The sequence below is a fragment of the Myotis myotis genome, unplaced genomic scaffold (assembly GCF_014108235.1).
Source record: "Myotis myotis isolate mMyoMyo1 unplaced genomic scaffold, mMyoMyo1.p scaffold_m19_p_1, whole genome shotgun sequence".
Lineage (NCBI taxonomy): Eukaryota > Metazoa > Chordata > Mammalia > Chiroptera > Vespertilionidae > Myotis > Myotis myotis.
The window spans coordinates 121,539,242-121,564,588 of NW_023416313.1; the positions used below are offsets into that span (position 1 = coordinate 121,539,242).

Below are 25,347 nucleotides of genomic sequence, written 5' to 3' on the forward strand. Positions count from 1 at the left end.
TTTCCACATCTTCATCAGCATTTCTCTCTCCTCTTTTTAATGAACAGGGATGAGATGATGTCTCATTGTAGTTTGGGTATGCATTTCCCCCATGATTAGTGATGTTGATCACCTTTTCATGTACCTTTTGGTCATTTGTATGTCTTCTTTGGGAAAATGTCTGTTCTTATCCTTTGCCCATTTTTGATCGGGTTATTATTTTATTTTTTATTATTGACTTGTATGAATTCCTTATGTGTTTTGGATATTAACCTCTTATCAGATACCGGGTTTGCAGATATCTTCTCTTATTCTATACATTGCCTTTTATTTTGTTGATTATTTCATTTGCTCTGTGGAAGCTTTTTAATTTGATGTAGTTCGACTTATTTTTATTTTGCTGCTTGTGGTGTAAAAAAAAAAAAATCATTGCCAGGACCGATGACAAGGATATTTTTTCCTATGTTTTCTTCTAGTAGTTTTATGGTTTGAGGTCTTATATTTAAGTCTTTATTCTATTTTGAGTTAATTTTTGTGAGTGATGTAAGGTAGTGGTCCAATTTCATTCTTTTGCATGTGAATATTCGGTTTCCCCAATACCATTTATCAAAGAGACTGTCTCCTCCATTGAATTCTTGGCTCCCTTGTCAAATATTACCTTGTGTATATGAGGGTTTAGTTTTGAACTCTTGATTCTGTTTCATTAGTTTATGTGTCTGTTTTTATGCAGGTACAATACTGTCTTGATTATTATAGGTTTGTAGTATAGTTTGATATCAAGAGGTGTGATGCCTCTGGGAGAAAAGATCACCCGTCAGAATTCAAATAACGGACTCAGAGACAGAAGTATGGTGAAAACGAGACTTTGAATACATTCTCGAGAGTGGGTGTCCATCCCAGTAAACAGGCATTCCTGAGGCAGAGAACATAGTCTATTTATTTAGTCCCTCCTCCGGTTGCTCATTAGCTGAGCACTATGGGGTTGCCTCCCATTGGGCCATTTAAAAAAATTGGGCTGAGGCCTTTCTAGCTGCCTCCACTTCCCCTGCCTAGCTGTGGCAGATGCCTCAGGGGTTTCCATCATGATGCTGGCCCATGTGCACAGTTCTAAGTTCCTCTTCCCTCCCCCCTACATTCTCTTTGCCCTCGGGAAATTCAGCAAATTCCATCAAAAGCCGACCATGCTGGAGATGGCTCATAGAGGTCCATTTCCTACACCTTCAGCTTTATTCTTCTTTCTCAAGATTGCTTTGGCTATCCAGGATCTTGGTGGGTCCACACGAATTTTAGGATTGTTTATTCTATTTCTGTGGAAGATGCCATTGGAATTTTGATAGGAATTGCATTGAATCTATAGACAGCTTTGGGTGGTATGGACATTTTAATTGTATTCATTCTTCCAATTTATTAGTGTCTTCAATTTTTAAAAAAATCATTGTCTTAAAGTTTTCAGTGTACAGATCTTTCACCTCCTTGGTTAAAAGTTTTTGATGCTATTATAAATTGGATTATTTCTTTTTCAGATAGCTTGTTAATGTATAGAAATAAAACTAATTTTTGTGTGTTGATTTTGTATCCTGCAACTTTACTGAGTTGCTTATTTGTACTGTTTTGTTTGTGAAGTCTTTAAAGTTTTCTATATATAGTATATATAGTATCATGTTGAAACGTGGGGTTCAGGGTGCAGATTTTTCCATTGGTCCTTGTCCTCACGAACTTTGAAGAATAAACTCACGGCTTGTTACTAAAAGTGTGGAAATTTATTGGAAGCAAATACAAACTCCCACATAGGGAGAGGTTCCCAAGGGGGTAACCAACTAAGCCCCTTTTTCTAAGGTTTTAAAAGCTGGAAGTTCTTTGTCAATCTATGCTTCCTTCTAATTAGACCTCTTCCCCATTTTATGACTCTTTTGCAGGACATCAGCTTCAAAGTCCAAAACCCACATGGTGCTCCTCTCCTTCTCTCTCCTTCGTGCAACATTCCTCTATCCTCTGTGAAAATATGTTTCCCTTTCCCATATCCGATGACTTTTCCCTATCCTCTGTGAGAGTATGATAAGCATTTTGGTAGCTTGGAGGTATTTCTGCCCTTCATATATGCATTGCTCTCCCATGGACCCTCTTTATTCCCTAAACCTGCCTATCCTTGTCTCAAATTCCTTTCAATGTCATCTGTACACAGAGATAATTTTACTTTTTCCTTCCTAATTTGGATGTCTTTTATTTCTTTTTCTTTTTTTTTTAATTAAATCTTTATTGTTGAGATTATTACATTTGTTCCTCTTTTTTTTTCCCCCCATAACTCCCCTCCTCCCAGTTCCCGCCCCACCCTCCGCCCTCACTCCCCACCCACTGTCCTCATCCATAGGTGCACGATTTTTGTCCAGTCTCTTCCCGCATCTCCCACACCCCTTTCCCCCCCAGGAATAGTCAGTCCATTCCCTTTCTATGTCCCTGATTCTATTATAATCGACAGTTCATTCTGTTCATCAGATTATTTATTCACTTGATTCTTAGATTCACTTGTTGATAGATGCATATTTGTTGTTCATAAATTGTATCTTTACCTTTTTCTTCTTCTTCCTCTTCTTAAAGGATACCTTTCAGCATTTCATATAATCCTGGTTTGGTGGTGATGAACTCCTTTAGCTTTTCCTTATCTGTGAAGCTCTTTATCTGACGTTCAATTCTGAATGATAGCTTTGCTGGATAAAGTAATCTTGGTTGTAGGTTCTTGGTATTCATCACTTTGACTATTTCTTGCCACTCCCTTCTGGCCTGCAAAGTTTCTGTTGAGAAATCAGCTGACAGTCGTATGGGTATTCCCTTGTAGGTAACTGAGTTTCTTTCTCTTGCTGTTTTTAAGATTCTCTCTTTATCTTTTGCTCTTGGCATTTTAATTATGATGTGTCTTGGTGTGGTCCTCTTTGGATTCCTTTTGTTTGGGGTTCTCTGCGCTTCTTGGACCTGTAAGTCCATTTCTTTCACCAGGTGGGGGAAGTTTTCTGTCATTATTTCTTCAAATAGGTTTTCAATATCTTGCTCTCTCTCATCTTCTGGCACCCCTATAATTCTGATGTTGGTACGCTTGAAGCTGTCCCAGAGGCTCCTTACACTATCCTCGCATTTTTTGATTCTTTTTTCATTTTGCTTTTCCGGTTGGGTGTTTTTTGCTTCCTCGCATTTCAAATCATTGACTTGATTCTTGCGCTCCTCTGGTCTGCTGTCGGGAGTCTGTATAATATTCGTTATTTCAGTCCGTGTATGCTTAATTTCTAGTTGGTTCCCCAATATAAGATCGAGGGTCTCATTAGTTTTCTTGTAGATCTCATTAAGTTTATCGGCGGCTTCTAAACAGTTCTTGAGAGACCTTAAAAGTGTGGTTCTGAACTCTATATCTTCCATTGACAATTTTGTCCTGTTTCTTTGTCTCCGCATTTTGTTATGCTTCCTTGGTGCACCCCCTAGTGGTCTTTGTGCGCAGTCTTATAGTTAAATCTTGATTGTTGTAGCTAATTCCAGGGAGGGTTTGACCTCCAGGCCAAGTGGCTATGAGAATCAGCTGTGTCAGCAGTGAGAGAACTTCTGTCCTCTAGGGAGGTGCTAATCTAGCCTTTGCCTGAGGCTATCCGGCAAATGCCTGTGTGCAGGGCTTGGGCGGGGCGGGTCGCACAGGATCAACAGGGTGGGCCGGAGAGAGCAGTTATGGTGGATCTCAGTCCTGTCCCCAGGGGCTCTGCCTCTCAGAGTCCCAGCACCCGCTGCAAAGCTCAGAGAGAAAGCTGCACTTGCTCTGACCGAAGCCAGACAGTCCCGCTTCTCCCGTTTGAGTCTGGGTCCCTAAAGACTCGCCGGGATCTGGAGCTCAGATTCTGCGACTCCCTCCAGATTGAAAACGCCAACCGCGCCCTCCGCCGCCAGCCCGCTCCGCGCACTCCGCACCTCAGAATTTGACTTCAGCACTGTGCCTCCTCTGAGTGTCCGTATGCGTTTCTCTTTCCTCCTAGTTGTAGGACTTCCACTCAGCCAGCGTTCCTGTGGTTCTGGGTGATGTCCCTTCCATTTTTTGGTTTCACTTTTGAAGTAGTTGTTCAAAGCAGCAAACTCCGGCGTTAACCTATGCCGCCATCTTGGTTCTCCCTATTTCTTTTTCTTGCCTAATTGCCCTGAACTCTTCCTGTATATGAGCTGTGTGTGTGTGTGTGTGTGTGTGTGTGTGTGTGTGTGTGTGTGGTGGTGGGGGAGGGGGTTGGGGGAAGAGACACCAGATAAACCCCACTCAGTATGGAGGACACATAACCCCTGGCATAATGGAGCTCACACGTGACCATCGCTAACCGAGTGTTGCTTATATGTAGCTGAAGCTGTACTGTTAGGACAGGTAAACGCACACTCAACTGCATCCTGGCTCGTCAGCAAAGCTGTCCTCAAGTTGGCTATTTTTAAACCAAAGTATTGGAAAGTAGTTGCCAGGTGAAGGACAAGGGAAGGGAAGCCGGAAGCGGGAGGTGTCCAAGGGAGGATAGAGGGTAGGTTCTGTCCTGTTGGGGCTGGGAAGGGCAGCAGAGTTGGAGACTCCAGGTGAGGTAGTGATTGTGGCTGAGATAGTCCATCCACTCAGCACCTGCTTTGCTCAGCACAGTGAAAAAGCCAAGTTTCTGTGCTTGTGATATTTATATTATGAAGGTAGACAATGAGCATTAATGCAATAGACAACAGCACATCAGGAGGTGCTAAGTGTGGATGACTTGAGTAAACAGGGTAGGGACATAGTGGCCAGAGGTGTGGAATGTTGTTTTAGATAGGCTGATTCTGTTTTCTCTGCTGGTAACACATTTCAGGCCCTTCTAGGCATATTAAGGTTTCTGGATCAATTATAAGATCGCAGGGAGCCATTGAGGGGTTTATAAGTGAGTGGCCAGATGTGTGTTTTAACATCCAACTCCATTGCAGGTCATTAAGCCAATTAAGAGGTTCCTGGATCTAGAGAGAGAAGAGGAGAGGGAAGAGGATGAATTTGAGAGTGATGCCATTCAGGAGGGGAATTGACAGGTCTTGGTGAATGACTCCTCCATGGCTTAGGAGAGAAGGGTGTCGGCCTTTTTGGCCTCAAGGTTTCTGGCTGGTGCAACAGAGAACGGGATGAGATTGAACCCATGGGGGTGATCACAAGGGGAGATTTGGACACTCTGTGAGTGGATATGCCGTGTGGCCCTCAAATTTCTATATTGAGCAGGTCATTAGATTTGGGGCTCAGAGGAGAAATCTGGGCTGGAGAAATTACCTTGGGTATGACCAAGGAACAGAAGCAATTGTCTAGGGAGAGTGTAGGGGGTATGAAGGTAAGAGGGCCTCTAGCATTCAAGGCCAGCCCCTGTGGGTGGGCACCCGCTGAGGTGTTCTTGAGGATGGAGGTCCTGTGGAGAGCTGGATCCTCTGCTGGGAGTGGACAAGGGGAGAACAAGCCGTGGCAACATGTCTGCAGAGGGAAGGGCAGGTGAGGAATTCAAAATTGCAGAGTGGGATATGGCTGAGTAGGGTTGTGGCTGAAGAGGGAAGAGGATCCAGCCCAGGTTGGTTTTGGGGGAGGGAGTTGAAAGCAAAAGAATAATTTTGGGAAGTTTGGTGATAGCTGAACGTATTTACAGGGTAGCTGGAAAGATGGGTGGAGAGACAGGTGGATGATACAGAGGCAGTGAGAGACAATTCTCAGTGCCAGGGTTGGAGGAGGCAGGAAAGGCTGGGACCATTGGGTGGGTGCTGGGGCCTAGACACAGGGGTCTCTCAAGAAACGATTGGTATTTGTATGGAACTTATGCAGTGCCACTCAGTCTTTTTCACTGCTGTGTGGGAAAGGGCTTCTATATGCTTGCCAGCCAAGGACACTTGCTCCTGTAGGTGTCTGCCCAGCTGTAGGTGGGACCTCAGTACTTCTCTGTTTCTTTTGAGCACATGACCAGCACATCTTGCCCTCCTTTCCCCTCCTCTCAACACACCATAGACATACTCTTAATGTTACACAGGGCAGGATTAAGGTTCAGTCAGTGATCACCTGCTGAGCCGTTCCCAGGAGGCACCTGCCTACCAGCAGTGTTTCATTGTTCTGTTTTATAGACAAGGTGGCAGACACAGAGGTGAGGAATTGCATCCAAGCTTGCCCAGCACTTTTCATGGCCACCCACCCATGGGCATACAAGGCCCAAGGCCCTTGGAGCCAGGGGTGCGGGAGGAAGGGGGAGGGCAGTATGTTTTCTGAATGGCCCTGCTGTCCTCTGTTTCCTGTGCATGCCCACTTTCTCCAGGACACGATCTTCTAAGGAGAATCTAGAGGCCCTGAGACTCTTATGTAGTGCATGTTATCATTACTTAACCTCCACTGTTAAGTGAAAGATTGGACTAGAATATAGAACTCAAGTACTCTTAGATTCCTTCTGTTCAGAAGTTAGCCCAGGGAGGACTATGCCTTCTGCTGAAGAGGCAAAGACTGGCCCAAACCTTACTACCACACAGCCTCTCTGAGCTCTGGCGGGCCTGAGTACAGCTTGGCTGATTTCATTGCATGGCAGCTTCGGCTTCTGTTGTTTCCTCATTGGCTTCAGATATTTTTAACACAGGTAAGAATTCAGTTTTGGACTTTGTGTAATTATAAAATACAGTGTGCTCATGATGATGAAGTCATACATCACCGGAGAAGGTAAGGAAGAAGATAGAAGTGCCCTACCATTTCCATTTCCATTTCCATTTCAATCCCCACAATTAATCATGAATAACATTTTTCATGGTGCATTGCTATAGAAAATTTAAGTTTACAGAAAGGCTTCTGCAGGTAAACTAAACGTAATTTGGGTCTCTTTCTTGATGAGCACATTCTGTTCTTTTCAGTGATCACAGAGTATTCCGTATTTATGCAATGTCACGGTTTCTGTCTTCATCCTCTTTTTTCTCCGTAAAAAACAACACTGTATTGAACTTGTTTGAATATATTTTGCAGAATATATAACTGGCCATGGAATTGCTGGATCAAGGGGAGTGTACATTTAAAATCTGGATTGATGTTCTCAAATTATCCTCACTACAAATGCCTTTTGGTGGAGGATTTTTGAGGGCACCTAGAATTATGAAACCTCCTGGGCCAGGATGGGCAGGGATACTTCTGGGTCCCTCACTGTCTTGAGCAGTATCTATGTTAATTACTGCAACTCACCTTGTTCTTTCTTAAATTGGACAAGAGGAAGGCAAAGAATGCTAGTCCAAGAGGTTAGGATTGACTTCGGCCCTCAACATAGAACCTTGGAATGTTTTGTGGAGGTAAGTGGAGGGACGTCTGTTGTCTGTCGTTTGTCGTCTCTCCATATGGATGTTCTCATATAAAGTCTAGTGTTTGTCAAGGTTGAGATACATGCTTGGCGAGGTATATATGTGGATTCTCATAATAACTTGATCTGTCACTGTTGTTTCCTCTGCTTTACAGTTGAGGAAACAGAGGCTCCTGCTGAGTGGAGAAGCCTAGATCTGATCTCACTCTGCACCCTCCCCCACACAGATGGGCTGCTTCAGTCTTGTTTATTTAAAACAGCCATTTTCAACCAGTGTGCTGAAAGAATTTTTAAAACATGCAGTATCTGGCTAGTCAGGGGCACTGACCTCTTTTCCTTTAGATGGTCAAATAAAAAAATGACAACAGCCAACACAATAGCCGTCTAGTGTGAATGAATCAAAATTATACCCATTTTTTGGTAAGACTGTCATAAAATATATTTTTTAGTGTGCTTTAGCATTTTAGTAATTAGTTTGTGTGTGCCATGAGATGAAATGGTTGAACATCACTGGTTGAAAAGCATGTTCCTATGAGTATTAAAAGGAGTGGTGGTCATAATATATACTTTATTTTCCTGTGCACATTTCTTCAGAGGTTTTGTATCAACTTTATTTAACCATTTTATGCCTAATTATATCTTGTTTCATAACTAGAATGAATTTGAAACCAGAGAACATTTTAAATATGCTAAAAGGCATGAGGACTTTAAACCTAGTAAGAAATATTATTTAAAGTAACTTAATATAATCATACTTAATATTTCATATTTCTCTTCTAAGAATTATGAAATAATTTATTTTATTTTCCCTGGAAGGAGAATTCTGAATCATGAATACAAAGAAAAAGATGTTTGTGGATTGTTATAAATCAGTTTATAACTGATTTCCAAATCAAAGAAAACCAACCCACTGAAAGCCCAAGCTTTTCTTTCAGCTGTTTTGTAAAACCAGGTTGAGGGGGCTGTTATAAGACTAAATAATTGAGCTGTTCTGTGGTATTTTTATTTCAAAATACTCAGAAATGAAAGTCAATACTTTTGTATTTTTAGGGTGTTATTCACAGAATATCCAGCAGAGGTCACTGCCAGGTTGTGATAGAGCATAATTGCAGGAACCTAGGGCAAGACTGTGGCTGTGGTGCTTTCCAGAGGAAATAGGTCTGTGATGTGAAAATAGTTATATTTTATTTTAGAATGTTGTCATTAAAATTATTAAAGGTGTCTTAATAGCATTTGTAAGGTATCTCAGATGACATAACTGTCTCCGATTACGTAGATGTACTGAACATTTTATAGTTAGCCACTTATCAATATGGGGAATAATCCTAAAACATGGCTTGATTTCCCTATTTTGATCCCTGCCCAAAAATTGATTTGAGTTTTATAAATGAAATTTTACTACTTACGAATTTAGGGAGCAAATCTAATTTTTGGTAAAATTTTATTTTATTTTTTTTGTACACTCCAGTGACCAGACATTACATAACTTAATATATGGTCATTACAATAAATCCTGCACCCATCCAGCACCACGCCTAGTTATTAGAATATTATTTATTATATTCCCTATGTAGTATTTTCATCCCCATGATGACTATTGTGTAACAAGTAATGTGTATTTCTTAAACTCTTCACTCCTCCCTCCCCCCAACCCCTTTCCCACCTGGCAAGCAACAAAAAGTTCTCTGTATCTATGAGTCTGTTCTGCTTGTTCATTTTGTTTGTAGATTCAAATGTTGATAGATATGTATTTATTGAAATTTTATTCATATTTTATCTTAATTATTGGTATAATTTTAATATGTAGTAAAAAAGAAAGCATGACAAGTCCTTAATGGTAGCTTCATGACTTCCTGTTGAGTTTTAATTGTTGTTAAATTTCAGTCAAATATTTCTTAATCAGTTCTGAATTCTGGTAAATGACTGCATTTTAAATGAAGAATCATATAGCCTAGTTATGTTTACTCTCCATCTTTCCTCCCCACAATGTTCAAATTATTTTTTTATTTTCTTTGTCTACCAGATTAATACAGCCATTGTATTCTGTGGACTTTGAATTGCCACTGTTTTTTTTCAGTATAAGAATGGTGGGGTGCAATAAATGTGTGTGTGTGTGTTATATTGTACACGTATCGATACAGATATATTTTGCCAAAGTTTTTCAGTAGGTAAAAGTTTTAGATATGTGTAGACATGTCTACATTTATGGGATTTGAGTATTTCATGCCTGTGAACTTGAATATTTGATGCCCATAAAATACAGTTGCATTTTTTAGGAGAGAATCATTTTATATTTTCTTAGGTTAACTTTTTCTGTTTCTTCTCCTTACATTAATTTGTTTCTGGCCTTCTCTCTCTTGCTTATTTCACATGCTTTTTTCCTCCCCAATTGTTCTGTGCTTCTTTAGAAATACTGTGTTGGCAGAGTCCGCTAGAGGGCAGCACAACTCTGCAGCAAAGGTCGGCTTGGCTTTCTTTCCAGTTGGCAGGTGCACTTGTGAGAACAAAGCACATTATTTCTAAAGGGCAGAAACCCTAGTGACAAAGCATTGTAGTGAATTCAAACACACAATTAGGAAATTCTCTGTCCCTGTGACTGGTCTCCACCACAAGGCCCGTACACACAATCGCTTGTAATTTAACACTTGTGGATGGGATTGAGCTAAATGTTAATAGATGCTTCATTGTGGAACTTCCAAAATCTGTGGCAGGCCTCTGATAGTGAGTTCTTTTTTATCGCTTGAATATTTATGAGTCATAAAAATAAAATGAGTTATTGGGAGGAAGAACCTGCCGAAACTTGGTCCATTGATCTGTGTAATGTCTACTCACACAGCTCATGTGGAGATTGTTAGATTATATTTAGAAAAGTCCAGCACAGTATCTTCTAAATTCCAGCAGGTGTCACACATCTGTTTCCCTTTCCACATCATCCTTTCCAATTAAATTAATAGAAAATATAATAATTAAAACAAATATATTGAGTATTTTCTACACGTTGGTTGCTGACCTCAAGAAATGAACAGTGTAGCAGACTTGATGGATGTATTTAGGATAATAGGTGACATAATTTTGAGCCTTGGCTCTATATCAGCTACTGTACTAAGTGCTTTATTATCTTAGTTCTTTTAATAACTCTGTCAATCGCTTCTTGGACTATTGGCTAAGATCAAGTGTAGTATCTGTTCTTATCAGTTTAATACCTCTGTCAAGTTGGGAATCCTTATCACTGTTAGCCTCAGTTTACCCCTGAGGTCACTAGGGACAAACAGAAAGGATTAACTAACTTTTCTATGTTGGGAAAAGAAAGAATCAGGACTCATGCCCATTGTCTGGCCCCAGTGCCCAAGCCCCAACCATCATGCCCAGTGCCTCTCACTCACAAAGGTAGCCCAGAGCTGACCTTAGCAAAAATTGACTTACTAATCCTTTCTGGTACTGCAGCTGAAATACCATGCCTTTAGCATTTCCATGCATACATGATGAGTATAGGCAATGTGGTCAGTACAAGCAACCAGGGGGAAAGCCTTATTTAGTGCATGATACTTAAGCTTGAGCAAGTCATGTCACGCCTGCAGGCCACAGTTCTCCTATTTGGTGCAGTGTTTTACATCGGGACATTGTCAAAGACCTGGAACTTTTGGGGGATCTCATGGAGGACCTCATTCTTCAAGCTGGTGCTGGGCATTAAACAGTGTTGTGTATGTTGCCTTTATTAATGCCAGCCAGCTGGCCCTCTCGTCATTCATATTCAGGATGTCACCTCTTTGCCTTTTGATGCCTTTTGTTACCAGCACTACAGCTTCCATCTTAACTAGAAATCACCTAACAAATGGAAAGGCTTCCAATTATGGAAATTACTAGAGGCCCAATGCATGAAATTCGTGTAAGAGTAGGCCTTCCTTTTCCCGGCTGTCGGCACTGGCTTCCTTCTGGCACCCGGTACCCGGGCTTCCCTGGCAGCCCTGGCTTTGTCCAGCAGGTCGCCCTGAAGGATGTCTGGTCTAATTAGCATATTATGCTTTTATTATTATGGATATTTTGTAGCTTTCATTCAATATGTAATGGTATCTGGAAAAACAAAGCTTCTCCATGTTACATTTGGAGTGTACTTACTCACTGTGAGTGAGGGGACTTTTAGCCATGTTTTGTTTCTTTCCTTCTTATTAAAAAGAACAATTCTTGAAAGCCTTGCACCTGCCCTGCTCTGAAAGTTTTCTGTTCCATTACAGCCTCAGTTTTTTATGTTTATTTTTTTAAAAATTATAAGTCTAGTTCATGCTCATGGAAAAAGAAAGTCTGTAAAGTATAAAATAAAAGAAAGAAATGCCCTGAACACCATTCCCCTTCCCTCCCATGGAGGGAAAACACAATCATCTTTTTTTTAGGAGTGGACATCCTTCCAGAAACCTCTGTACATATATGAGCTTTTTAAACACCCCCTCTCACTCCCCCACATAAAGATTTCTTACTATACATACTGTTCTGCCAGTGCACCTTGGATATATTTCTGCATCAGCAAATATAGATTGGCTTCATCTGTTAATAGCTCCTTAGTATTTAGGGGATAGTTTCTTATAACTCCCCTATTTTGTTTGTTTGTTCCAAAACAACATGCTTTGGACATATTCCCACAGTTTTTCCCACTCCACTTCATATTATCCTTGCTCTTCCTGTTCTGCTTCCTTTAGGGAGAGTTTTTCTCATCTACTAATATTATTCACCTATCATTTTGTAGTTTTCGATTGCCCAGCTGTTAACTACTACCTTTTTAATTAGAAAGGGGCAGGTACAGAACTCGAGCTGGAGCTACACAGGCAAATGCATTGAGTGTGGAACTGGTGGTGGTGGGGGGTGCGGTCAACACAGGCAATAATAACCTTTTAATAATAACCAAAATTTCAAAACGGTAGCTTCTGACTCAGGAGAACTTCTAGGGATGAAAGTTCTGCCTGGTTATTTGGTTGACAATCCAGGCTCCTCTGCCAGAACTCCACGGCTTCCTGGGTTCCTTCCTGACTTGCCTTTGTCCACAGGCTCTAGTTACCATTTAGATTTAATAGGAAGAAAAAAGATGCTCAAACAGTGTATTAGAAAAGCCACGATCAAAATTATAATTGACTCATATTTGAACCAATGTAAATGCTATAAGTGTTTTGATATTATAGTTTGCTAGGTTCATTTTCTACAACTGTATGCTACCAACAATTTATATTTGTGTATAATCAGTTTAATTAGCTTTTAATTGGATAAGATTTTCATTTTCAAAATGTACACCTTTACCTAATCCCTTTTTAATTTCTCTCTAAATTAGACACAGCAATTCTGAGTTTTTCTACCTGGACTAAATGCCATAGAAGCTGGGGTTGGCAGCATTATCTATGATTATCTATATCAAACTACTCATAACTCCCTTGTTTACTTTTGTTTCTGTATGTTTTGTGCCAACCTTTAAAAGTTAATTCCTTTATGCTAAGTAAGCCTCATGCACAGCAGCCCCTCAGGCTCCTAACTGATATCACGTGATGGCGGTGGTGGTTTGTTTGGCACAGATTATGGAGTTAGATTCTGGGCATGAGCATGTTACGGACAGGAGGAGAGAGACTTTAGGAAGTAGAATAGGTAAAATCAGCAAAGAGCCAGATGCTGTGGTCTTAACAGAACAGTTTGTTTTCTTTTTTAGCTAATAGCACTGTGACTTTTTAAGTCTCTTATATTTATGTTTAAATACATATAAGTGCCCGATTATTCCAGGCACAATTGCCAGTCCTGTGTTATGTGAAGTTAGAGCAGTAGGATTTGTTCTGTGTTTTGGCAGTTCCTCTAATGCTACAGGTGTCAGTTACCTGAGCAGACAGCTGGGGGAAGGTAGGGTCAGGTCCTTCACTGGCACCACACAAATAGAGAATGAGGCTCCCAGACCCCCTATAACCACCATCCATCCCATCCAGGGTTGAGGCTGACTATTGGCCTGGAGAATGTTCTCTCTGTACTTGTGCCTTGTCTCTCACCTTACCCTGGTCAATATACTTGCCTTGACATCTACATTTGCAGGCCATTAATGATTATGTTTTTGTACGAAATTTAGCAGAAAGCATGTTGGATTGATTGTTGGACGGTAGCAGGGGAAGTTGGTCACATGGACATTTTGCCTCACTGGTTACTTACATCAGCCAGTTATGATAACTTGTAGATTTATAATTTTGGAAAATAAAGAGGTCTTGTTTGGTTCACAGAAATTCCCGTGTGTGTGTGTGTGTGTGTGTGTGTGTCCTTAAAGAGAGAGGTTGCATGTGGATGGAGATGTCCAGGTGGGCCGGCGGCCATGGCTGGTCATCCATTTGAAGAGGAGGAACCAGGACACCTGGATGAGCTGCTTCCTGCGGTGAGGCCTGGGCCAGTCTTGGGCATGGTGATGTGACCATGGTTTAAACATTCATAAAGGCAAACAAGACCTAGGAATGGGTTTGTTTTTCCAGTTTTGTTGGGGGACCAGCTCTGTGCTGAGTAAGCTCAAGGCCCATAGGGAATGGAAATATTTTTTTATTTTCTAAAATCTTGAGTTATCATTGCTGTGGCTGTCATTTTAGATCTGTCTCACCTCTTCCCTCCCCAAACTCTTCTAGTTTGATGGTGTGTGTGTTTAGGTAACTTACTAGTATATAAGAGCTGCTAATTTATGTGGGGAATACTGACCAAGTTCAGTTGACCACAGTGGGGACAGCTGTATGTGCCTTCATATATCTTATGCATTATATATTTAACTAAATATCTACATACTACATATACTCAGTATGTAAACATCCTTTATAGTATTTTCTTAGTGAATAAATAAGCACTATGGACTATTGACCTCAGGAAAATGACAAATTATTTAAAGAAATAATCTTAAAATCTCTGAATGAAAGCTGAGGGTCTTGAATATTTTGGTGCTTGTTGTTTTAAACAAGTAACTAAACAGGTATGACAACCAGATGAGGTATTTTATCTCAAGTATTTGAGCTACTGGGTGGTCTCTTTATGGGTTCCCAGTAATGCAGTGCAATATTAATTTTGATCAATCTTTGTGCATAGATATGATATATGGGCATTTGGGCCCACTGAGGGCTTTCCTTTAGCAGATTGGGGGTGGTTTTATTTCTGGGGTTGCAGTAAGTGGATGTTCTAAGAAGCAGAACAAACATACTGCCATATCTATACTGATTGAACTTAACTCCTAAGAGAGAGAGCGAGAAAGAGAAAGAAATAAGGGAGGAAAATCCCCCTTTGTGATTTTGGATTAGTACTTTTGTATAAGTAGTCTGAAAGACTTCCTCTGCTTTTTGGTAAGACTATAAAGAGAGACCACATTAGTATAACCTTTGCCTCCTAAGGTGTGGATGAGTGCCTTGTGCTTGGAATTTAATTTTAACAGCTTTTATCAAACTGCTAAAAGATATTGAAAATCTTTAATGCGAGAATCAGGGGCAGTAAATCACACGCAGGCTTGTTAAAATTGATGTGCACAGTGTATGGGTGCAAGGACCACGTGTTTCTGCCCAGGGACTTTTCATGACTGCACCAACCTGTCCATTACTCTCACCTTATAACTTTGCAATATTAGATGGCTCATAGAGCCTGTGCTGAAGTGGGGATTTAACACCTTCTCTCCCCATTTTGGGGCAAGGTTTAAAGACCTATTATTTTACCCATTTGTAGGTTATTTGGCTTTTCACAGGGATTTTTAAAAATTGTATTTGAAACATATAGTTAAACTGGCACGGTGCTGTCGGACATCCCTCTCACAATCCAGGACTGCTGGCTCCCAACCACTTGCCTGCCTGCCTGCCTGCCTGCCTGATTGCCCCTAACCGCTTCTGCCTGCCAGCCTGATTGATGCCTAACCGCTCCCCTGCCGGCCCGATTGCCCCTAACTGCCCTCCCCTGCTGGCCTGGTTGCCCCTAACTGTCCTCCCCTGCAGGCCTGGTCGCCCCCAACTGCCCTCCCCTGCTGGTCTGATCGCCCACAACTGCCCTTCCCTGCTGGCCATCTTGTGGTGGCCATCTTGTGTCCACATGGGGATGGCATCTTGTGTGTTGGAGTGATGGTCAATTTGCATATCACCTCTTTATTAGATAGGATAATATTAGTGTCAACTGTGATATTGAATGTTGGCTTGTGAACCCTACCACCAGTGATGGATTTTTCTTTCTGGCTCTTTATTTTTCTCTTTCCTTTTTTTTTTTTAAAATGTGTGTGTGTGTATGTGTGTGTGTGTTCTGTTCTATTTTTGTTGTTGTTGTCATCCTCCAATTTTTCACTGTCTTTTTTGCCAAGATTATACATTTAGGATGCCGGTGTGGCCCCTCTTTCTCACCTTCACACTCTGTCTCATAGGCCCTAGTGAGCCTCTTTAGGGCAGGGCTCCAGATACCTACATCGTCTAAATCAGGTTAGTGGACTATGACCCTTATGCCTTATCTGGCCCTATTATTGGCACAGCCCACCCAGTCCTTCATGTACTGTCTGCAGCTGCTTTTCACAACCACAGCAGTGGCCATTGTTGAGTAGTGGTGACAATGGCTACATGGCCTGCAGAGCCTCAAATACCTACTCTCTGGCTTTTTACAAGAAAAGTTTGCCAATCCCTGACATAAGTTACAGCATTGTATTCAGTAAATGTTGAATGAATTAACATATGACAAGTTTTACTTAATATGGAAAGAAGCCCCAGTCCCTGCTGCTTGGACTACTTGTACGCCCTGTATGTAGCAAAGATGCATCAGAATATGCACTTGAATTTAATCCACACAGATGTATGGTCCCATCACATCATTACTGTATGCAAACATTGTGTGAACTGCCCTTTTTATAAGGATCCCAGTCATAGTAGATTATGGTCCACACTAATGACCTCATTTTAAGTAATTACCTCTGTAAAGTTCCTAGCTCCCAATAAGGTCATGCTCTGAGTTACTGGGGCTTCAACATTTGTGTGTGTGTGTGTGTGTGTGTGTGTGTGTTTGGAAACACAATTCAGTGCATAATACATGGGTATCTCAGGTCAAAATAATTCAAAAGGGTGTTTGGATTCAAAAGTGCAGTTTTATAAAAATATGGCCGAGAGAAGGCAACCTGTCATTCTCTAAGCCCAGACAGTCTTGGACATGATTGCTTAGGCGTTATAAGTTGGCTCACATGTAGATCACATTGGTTATGACGTCTCCTTTTGAATGTGCACTTTCAGTCACATTTGGATGTGGTGAGAAAGAAGGAATTGTTTTTGAAAGCTTGCCCTGTAATTGCAGTATACACAAGAATGCTAGATGGGAGAATCTGAATTGTGTTCTTCTAATGTGTTTTGTCATCGCCTTGGCTAATTTTCAGATACTTTATGCAAATATGAGTTAGAGCCCTCAAACCAATCAGAATTTTCTTCTTGATTTTATATTTTAGTAATAACATATATAATGCACACTTGGTGAGTTTTTTCAAAGAGTCTGTACTGGCAAATACAGAGTTGTAAGTTAATCACAGAATAATGTCTAAGTATATTTTTCTCTCTGTTTCTGTTTCCTTCCCCTGTCCTCCCTAGAAAGAAAGAAAATTAAAAAGGACATGCATTATTGTCATGGAGAGGTTGAGAGTTAGAGAAATATGGATAGACAGACAAGGTACTTTCCACGCACAGAGAGGAGGAGGAGAAAGAAAGGAAGCACATGCAAGGAGAGAGAGATTTCAAAAGGGTTGCCAGTGCACCTGCCATCCCACTCAATGAACACTTCTGAGAAGGAGCTTTCAGTGGAGATTTGAGTCTGCTCTTCCCTCAGACCCTACTCCTTCTGGCTGCCCAGTGTCAGCATCTTGCTGAATGTAATTCCAATGTTTACACATCTTTCTGGTTATTTTTTTTCCTTTTTTAAAAATCTGTGATACGTATTTTCTAATTTTATTTGAATAGGGGAATGGTCTGTTATGGTCCTTCAACATAGGTCAGTGGCTTCATGTTTTAGGCAACCAAACCAAGAGTGACCTATTCCATTAGTGGGCAGTTTTAAGCTATTTAAAAAAATAATATTGAATAAGCAAGGTCTTGGCCATCTGTCCTGATTTAGGCTTAAGAACTTATCCCCAAATTATGATAGGGTTCTGGTAAAGTTGACTTAATCTTTCCTTGAATCTCCTCAAATCCATTAAGCCCCTGCACCCTCCACTCCCATTCGGGTCTCATTAATGAGAGATAACTAAGCTTAGATATCTCTAATGTCAGCTTTCTTTAGAGTACCACCATGAGCGCAAACACCTTTATGGGTCTGCACCGGAATGGCACTCTCCCTGACCTGGGTTTCATTGGTAACCAAGGCTTACACCAAGTGTGCCGTAAATGTGTTCTTTAAGCTTCTTTCTGCTCTTCCTTTGCCTAATCTTGTTATGTGAGAACTGTAATTCCTGACTGACCTACCCTTACGAGTTACTAGGAGCCTCTATGAGAACTGTAAAATATCACATGCACATGAATCACTTCCCAAATTCAGAAATACTCAGTGAGGTCTCCTCAGAGTCTCAGTGGCTGAGCATAGCCACTCTGTGCAGTATAACCCTTCATGGCTCTCATACATCTTTGCAGCCAAGAGATTAGAGCTGCTGTCATGTGTTTGCTGAAAGCTGGTTACTCATGCCCCTGGTTTGAGCCCTGAAAAGCTGATGTCCCCAGAAGGTGCCCTGGTCCTCTGCTGAGATGGCAATGGGGTAATGCCACAAGGGAGACTTATCCCAGCCTGGCAGGAGTGTTGATGTGCAGTGGCGGAATGTGGGCCTGGAGGTTGCACTTGTTTTGACACCAGAGTCAGGTGAGCAGCCCTGGCCCTGAGAGGAAGGGGGGTCTCTTTGGGGACCAGCTTTCTAGAGGGTCCTGCACAGGGTGGGGTGTCAGACTTCCAGCCTTTTGTCTTCTGTCTGCAGAGGGTCTAAAGGAGCAAATATAATGAAGACCTGCCCTCTTCTCAGGCTGCTCTGGTCATCATAGGGTGGGTCTTGCTGACTGTGTTGGCCTATGGGCACACCTGTGATATCTCAGAGGGCTCACCTGACTTTGGGGTGACAGGGTTCACTTTCTTTCTGCTTTGAGTATATGAACTGGGTCCATTTAATCCAGTCTTATAGCTTTAAGCAGAAATAAACCTGTCTGCCCCCATTCTGCCCTTAGTCACCACAGGTACTTTCCTTTGTGGTTTCTATCCAGTTTCTTTTCAGAAAGTTCTTCTTTTCTCACAGTTATGTGACAGGAGTCAAAATATAATGCTTTTTATGTAAAAGCTGTGGCTTTTATTCCAACTGCTAGTTCCCTAATAAAGGGGGCCTTCTAGCTCTTTATGCACATTTTCCTGCCTAAAACAGAGGGGCATAAACATTATAGTGGGAGACACATCACATAAACATTACAGTTTTTCCTTGAGAATGTATGTTTGCCATGGGAGATGACAGAAAATACTGACGAAAATATTGTGCAGATGATAGCAGTGGGTACATGATTTTGTGCGAGTTCTGTGGGCCAGACAGCGTGTAGCCAGCAGGGTAAGAAGGGTAAGAAGGGCACATGAGTTTGGGCTGAGATTGTCCAGCAGGCCTGTTTGGAGGAGGATTTGGAGGTCAAAGAATGGATTGGATTATTACCTTTGATGAGATGTGCCCAGTTAAAGTTTTTCTAGCCACTTTTGGTTAACTGTGGAAAGTGTAGTCTCTTAGTTTTCCTTTTTAAAAATCTATATTATTGACAGTACTACATATGTCCCCCCCCCTCCCCCGCCCGCATTGATCCCTTCTAGCCCCTCCCCCCACCCCTGGCCTTCACCACACTATTGTCTGTGTCCATGAGTTATGCATATATGCATACAAGTCCTTTGGTTGATCTCTTCCCACCTTCCCACCCCCTTCTTTTAACCACTTGCTTTGTTAAGATGGTAAAACACTCTTGTTCCAGAGGTTTTAAATTCAAATGCCTTGCTTTTGATAAAAGTTGAAGATTTTACATTATTTAAGACTGAACATGATTAGTTAGGGGAAAAAGTTTGATAGCCTATTAAAAGATGCATAGAAAATTTTTGGTTTAGTAGCACCCCTACTAAATAATGCATCTCTGATGTGCATCAGTAGTCATGAACCTGGAGATGTTGTCAGACGTGGTGAAATGCTATGCCTTCACACGTGGGAGCACCCTTCGGTGATGTTCCATGCCTCATATGTAGGTGTTATCGACACAGCGCGTGAAAGTATCAATTTTCACTTTTGGGCTATTAAAGCTCAGTTTATATTCCTTTATGCTTTTGTGTGTCTTAGTAGAGCACTATTGGGGTAGATTTTTGCTATTTTCTTACTCTACCTTCAAGGGCCAGAAACACAAGTTTTACATGTGACTTGCAAACTCTTAAACTCTCACAAATGGCTGAAGAGCTAGAAGAAAGCTACACCATTTGTCAGGAAAAAGAGGAAATCAATGCAAAAAGGTTCTGAAAAAGCTTATTAACACTCTTCCCCAGTGGTCATTTTGGAAGATTATAAGAAATAATATTAATGTAAAATATGCCCTGTGCACTAAAAAACAACAAGCCCTGGTCTCAGTAGGTTGGAACATCTTTCCATGCACCGGCAGGTCATGAGTTCAATTCCTGGTAAGGGCACATACCTGAGTTGCAGTTTCGATCCCTGGTTGGGGTGCATATGGGAAGCAACCAATTGGTGTTTCTCTCTCTCTCCACACCCCCCCGCCCCCTCCTTCCTTCCTCTCTAAAATCAATTACAGAAAAAGCAACAAAAATCACAACCCAGGCAGTACTGTCCTGTCATGCTTTTTTTTTTTTTTTTTTTTTTTTTTTTTGGGTCTAGAAAAAGAATCTTGGAAACTAAACACCTGATTGAAGTTTATCCAATAAATTCATTCAACCATAATTTATTAATTTATTCAGTGTTTTTATGAAGTCCGATGGGGCTATTTACAATTGATATCTATCTTCCTTACAGATACAAATTCATTTTATTTCTAAGTGACTTTTCCCCCAACCACAGAAGGAGGAAAACATTCTCTTGTGACAAATATCTAACTCATCCTTGTGTTATGATAGAAATGACTAGCTTGACTTAAAAGTTATATTGTAGGATTATTTTCAGAAATTTCAAAGAAGAAAACATAATTTCTTTCCAAACATACCATATTTCTCTTTTGATATCCTTTTATTTAATTCATGATATCTGGAGGCTTTGAGTTTTAATTTAAAACATTAGCCTGCAAATTCAAAATTGATATTTATGTACAATTTATATAAAATATAAATTATAAAAATGAAGTTCTTCTGAATAAATGATGATCTTGGATTTTTGTTTCTGGAATGTTTTCCAAATTAAGTTCTATAAATGTATCTTTCCTTCAGTATATTTCTAATAGGTGTGTATATTGCCTTGTTAGAGGAGTTCTATTGTTTGCTTTCAGCAGAGAATGTGGTCAGATGTAATATGAGCTTGATTGGGGTTAAGTAAAATTCTCTAATTGAAACAAGTATAGGAATGGCCACCTTTAGGAGAACCTGGTTCTTTTACTGAATTTTACTAAATGTGTGTAAATTAAATAATAAATAAATGATTGAGATTCATGTGTTGAGAACTCTTTCTTCAGCTGGCACAGAATGTTATGTAAACCTGAGCTCTGTGGGTTTGATACTTATCAGATTGCATTTTAAATGAAAATATACTTAGATTCCCAATCCTATTCCAGTTTTGGTACCATGTAGGTGTAAGAAGAGAAAAATTTGACATTAAAAAAAATTAAGTCTGTGCATAATATGATTGTATTTGTCCTTATTGGAATAGCCTGTCACTAAACTTCTAGAAAATAAAAACTTTATGCATGCTTCTTCAGAAAGTATAGTGTTTAAATAAAAGTTAATATAAGATTTGTGTGCAGAGGTGTGAAGTTAGAGGGGCTGGCTATTCATTTCAGGTCATGGTGTTGTTGCTGATAAAGCTGCCAGGCGGCATGGGAGATTAATCAGCCAGGGTCTCAGATGGTATTCAGAAAAGTAGCCTTTATTGCAGATGCACTATTGCTGTGACTCAGGGGAGTCAGTCTCCAAATCCTGAGTGATGAATATGGATGAAGCTTTCCCTTTATATCCTTAGTTTCTTTGTCCCCCAACTATGGATCAGGCTTCCAGGCTTTACAGCCCCCTGTGATTTGGGATGGGGAAGTGCGATTACACTCAGAGGCTTGGCCTGTCTGGTGCCAGTGCTGCTAACCCCCTCCGGTGATTGTATATGGTTCATGGTTTATGGCCTCTGTAAAATGGGAGTATTCCAGGAACAGGTTCTGCATGGCAGGACAGGCATAAGAATGGAGTTAATTATTGGTTAGCAAGAGTGTGAGTCAGAATGCAAGTTACTGGCACAGATTCAGATAGCTACATCCCTCCCCCCCCCTCCCCCCATGTCTTATTTTCCCTTTCATTCCCCCCTCTTGATCCTCAAGCTAGCCATAGCCTTAGGGATTATAGAAGACTCAGGAGTTGGGGATAGGGTCACTTACTGCTCTCTACCTATTTCCTGCTGAGGAGGGACGTTGTTATTGGGTTCAGCCGCTTGAGTCTTCTTCGTCTTCCCTGAGGGGGTTATAATGGTAATTCTGCATCCTGGCTTGTAGCACCATTTGGAGCTTGAATGTCTCTAATCTGGAGGAGATATATCGGGTTAAACAGTTGAGTAAGCATGGCCCAAAGATGATTACTAAGAGGAATGCTGAGGCAAGGGTAAGAAAGGAAGTAACCAAGTGGTGAGATGACTAAGTAGAAGTCCTTAAGCAGTAGCTTGCTCACTTCTGGCTAGTCATTCGGTCCTTAGCTCTGTCCTATAGGTTTTTTTTATTATGTCTTGTACTACTTCAGATTGATTAGCATAGAAACAACATGCCTCTCCCAGTGCCTGGCAAATTCCTCTTTCCTTGGCAGCAAGGAGGTCCAGTCCTTGCCAGTTTTATGATACTACCTCTGCTAGGGAGTTAATTTGGTCCTGTAGATTCTCTAAAGCTGGTGAGACCTGGAGGAGGTCTTGTGCAGTGTCCCACGCTAAATTTTGTATTGCTGCTTGATGTACACCCCAGGATGCACCTGAAAGGGATAGGCTTCCTATGACCCCAAGTATTAAGGGGATCAACTGTATCTCCCGCTTTGTATGAGGAGGTCTTTGTGGAGGTCTTTGTGATAATTCTTCTCCATATAGAGTGATGCCCGGTAAGGGCCAAGCTAGATAACAAGTACCACTTCCTTCAGAGGGCAAGCATTTGTAAGCATTTGGCTTGCAGATCCATATAGTTTTATATGGAGCACAAGTTGTATGGTTTATTGGTGGTGTTAGATTACAATTTGATATTCCTATGGGGTTGGTGCCTGGTTTGCTAGAAGTTAGATTATAGCAGGTCTGGGGATCTGGACTGGCAGACGCTCAGTTTGGTCTGGGTCAGTGGTCTGATTCATAGTAACATTGGTATTTTCATAAGGGTCAGGGTAGATGTGAGGTGGTAGAGGAAAGCATAGCCAGCAGGATTCTGCTAGGACTGGCTAGGTCTGATTAAGTAATTTGTGCATCTGTTTTTTTGTGCAGGGTGGGGGTCTGTAGCTTTGTTTTTAATCCTCGGTGGGCAGAGAGTCTTATTCCTGATTGATTAGTAACCTTAGGGGTGTCTGGGAAGAAGGGGATTGCTGTGACTAGAATTATTCTTCCAGGATCTTTCCCTCTTCCGTCAATTTGGATGCCCATAGTTAAACCTGTGATAAATCTGGTCTCAGTGACATTGAAAATGGTGAGACACACAGGATTGCAACTCCCAGGCAGGCAGGTGGTGGGGGCTGGTAGTTTTTCTAATCTCCCTGTCCTCCCTGTGGACATCCAGGTAGCCCAGGTGACACAGCTCCACTCAGAACAGTAGAACTCATTTAATTTAGGGCAGCCTGGATATCCTATTATTACCTTACTAGAGGTCTGATGCACCAAAATTCATGCAAGAGTAGGTCTTCATTCCCCCGGCTGCCAGCACCTGCTTCCCTCTGGCAACCAGGACCCGGGCTTTCCTCTCAGCCCCAGCTTCAACCACAAGGTCATCCGAAAGGATGTCCGGTTTAATTAGCATATTACACTTTTATTATTATAGATTTGGTATTGGTTCCTAACAGATATACTTATTATTGTGGCTGTATTCCTGCTGCCAGCCTAGGTTTCCACAGCCTGTTATAAAGTCATAGGGATCAGTTGTCTGGCATACATTGAATACAACCAATGCTTGATTAACTTCCTTTATCGGAGAGGAGGAATTTAAAACTTTTTGGTCCCCCACTCAGCTTGCTTACTTGTAACTTCCAGGCTACAGGATGAGTGGAGAGGTTTCCGGTACCTGTAATACCTGTATATAGAGAGGGGAGGCCAAAAGTAACAGTAAAAAAAAAAAATCAGTCTCATCTTGGTTGGGGACAGCAATAAATTCCTTTGCTATGGAGGAGGTAGTAATTTATAGTGTTTCTGTGTCTCAGCAGGGGCAGAAGAGTTCTCCTCCTGGTACTAGTCTAGGGTTCTGGTGACACTCATAAAATGACAAAATAAGAGTTATTAGAAAGATAAAGACAATATTATCCAGAAATATCAGAGCATATTACTTTTAGGGGGCCATAAGAAAAATATTAGTGTAAGGAAGAATTCAGCAGGGTGTTATCTGAATTCCTTGGAACAGGTCAGTCAGCCAAGTCCACCATCTTCTTGAGGATAATCTGCAGGGGGTGTTTCTGGTCGGCGGTCACCTTCCTCTCAGGCTGGGCGTCACTCCGCTGGTGGGCTGCTTTCAACCAGGAGTGGTGGATCCAGGTGTTCAGTCTTTCAACTTTGAGAGCTGTGGGGGTGGTTAGCATGACTGGATAGGTTCCCCTTCCAAGTTGGCTTAAGGTGCTCCTTTTTCCAATCCTTTACCCAAACCTGGTCTCCAGGCTTATGAGGGTGCACAGCCGTAATGGGCAATCAGTCAGTAACTCATCTGTGGACTTCAAAGATAGTTTTCCCAAGTCATTGTAATTGCTTCTGAATTTCTAAGTTTCCTATTTCCCCCAAACTTCCCTTTGGCAGAATTAAGGAAGGGGTCTGCCATATAGAATTTCAAAGGGAGAGAAACCTACCCTGGCCCTTGGGGCACAGTGTACCCGCAGGAGTACAAGAGGCAAGATACCTGTCCAGGGTAAGATTGTCTCTTGGCATAGCTTAGCCATAGCCTGCTTGAGAGTCTGGCCCATGTGCTCTACTTTCCCTGAGCTCTGGGGTCTGTAAGCTGTATGTTCCATTTAATTCCTAAGGCCTTCGCTACTTGCTGTACCACTTTGGCTACAAAAGCTAGGCCATTATGTGATCCTATAGTTAGAGGCATTCCATACTGCGGAATTATGTTTTTCAGCAATGCCTTAGTGACTTCTCTTGCCTTCTCTGTGTGAGTAGGATATGCCTCAACCCAGCCTGAAAAAGTGCAGATAAAGACTGAGGTATTTATTCCCTCTACTAGGCCCCATTTCTGTAAAATCTACCTCTAAGTTCTTAAAGGGAGCTTGCCCGCAGCGTTGTACTCCCATTGGTCCTACAGGACCCTGCCTTGCATTGTTCTGTGTACAGAGAAGGCAGCGCTGAGAGATTGGGTAAGAGATTGAGGCACATAAGGAGGGAAGACGGCAATTAGGTAGTATCTGCTTAACAAAGCCTCTAGGGCAGTCTTCCCTAAATGAGTAAGTTCATGCTGCTGGAGGACTACCTATGGGCTACTGTTCTGGGACATAGACCCTATGATCTGGGAGTGTCCACCAACCTTCTTCCCGAGGAGTGTATTTCAGAGGTTCAGGTAATTCAGGGGCCAATATGATCTGCAAAGGTGCTACTTGTTCTTTAGCAGCCAGCTTGGCTGCTGCATCTGCATAACAGTTTCCTTCTGACACTGAATCCTTCCCTTTTTGGTGACCTTTACAGTGGATAATGGCTATTTCCTTGGGCTCCCAGGCTACTTCTAGT

At 41.5% G+C, this 25,347-nt stretch overlaps 1 protein-coding gene and 1 pseudogene across 32 annotated transcripts in view; both read left to right on the forward strand.

Moving 5' to 3' along the window:
* Positions 1-25,347, forward strand: part of PARD3 (par-3 family cell polarity regulator) — an 814,705-nt gene that overhangs the window by 175,902 nt on the left and 613,456 nt on the right. The window contains exon 1 of one of the 32 annotated variants that reach the window (XM_036350491.1): positions 7,207-7,287. The exons of the other annotated variants lie outside the window; for them this stretch is intronic. Within the exon in view, the coding sequence (XP_036206384.1) occupies positions 7,222-7,287 (66 nt within the window). The 5' untranslated portion in view covers positions 7,207-7,221. Of the gene's footprint in view, positions 1-7,206; positions 7,288-25,347 lie in introns of those variants that run through there. 32 annotated transcript variants of the gene reach the window in all.
* Positions 10,439-10,586, forward strand: LOC118660977 (annotated as a pseudogene).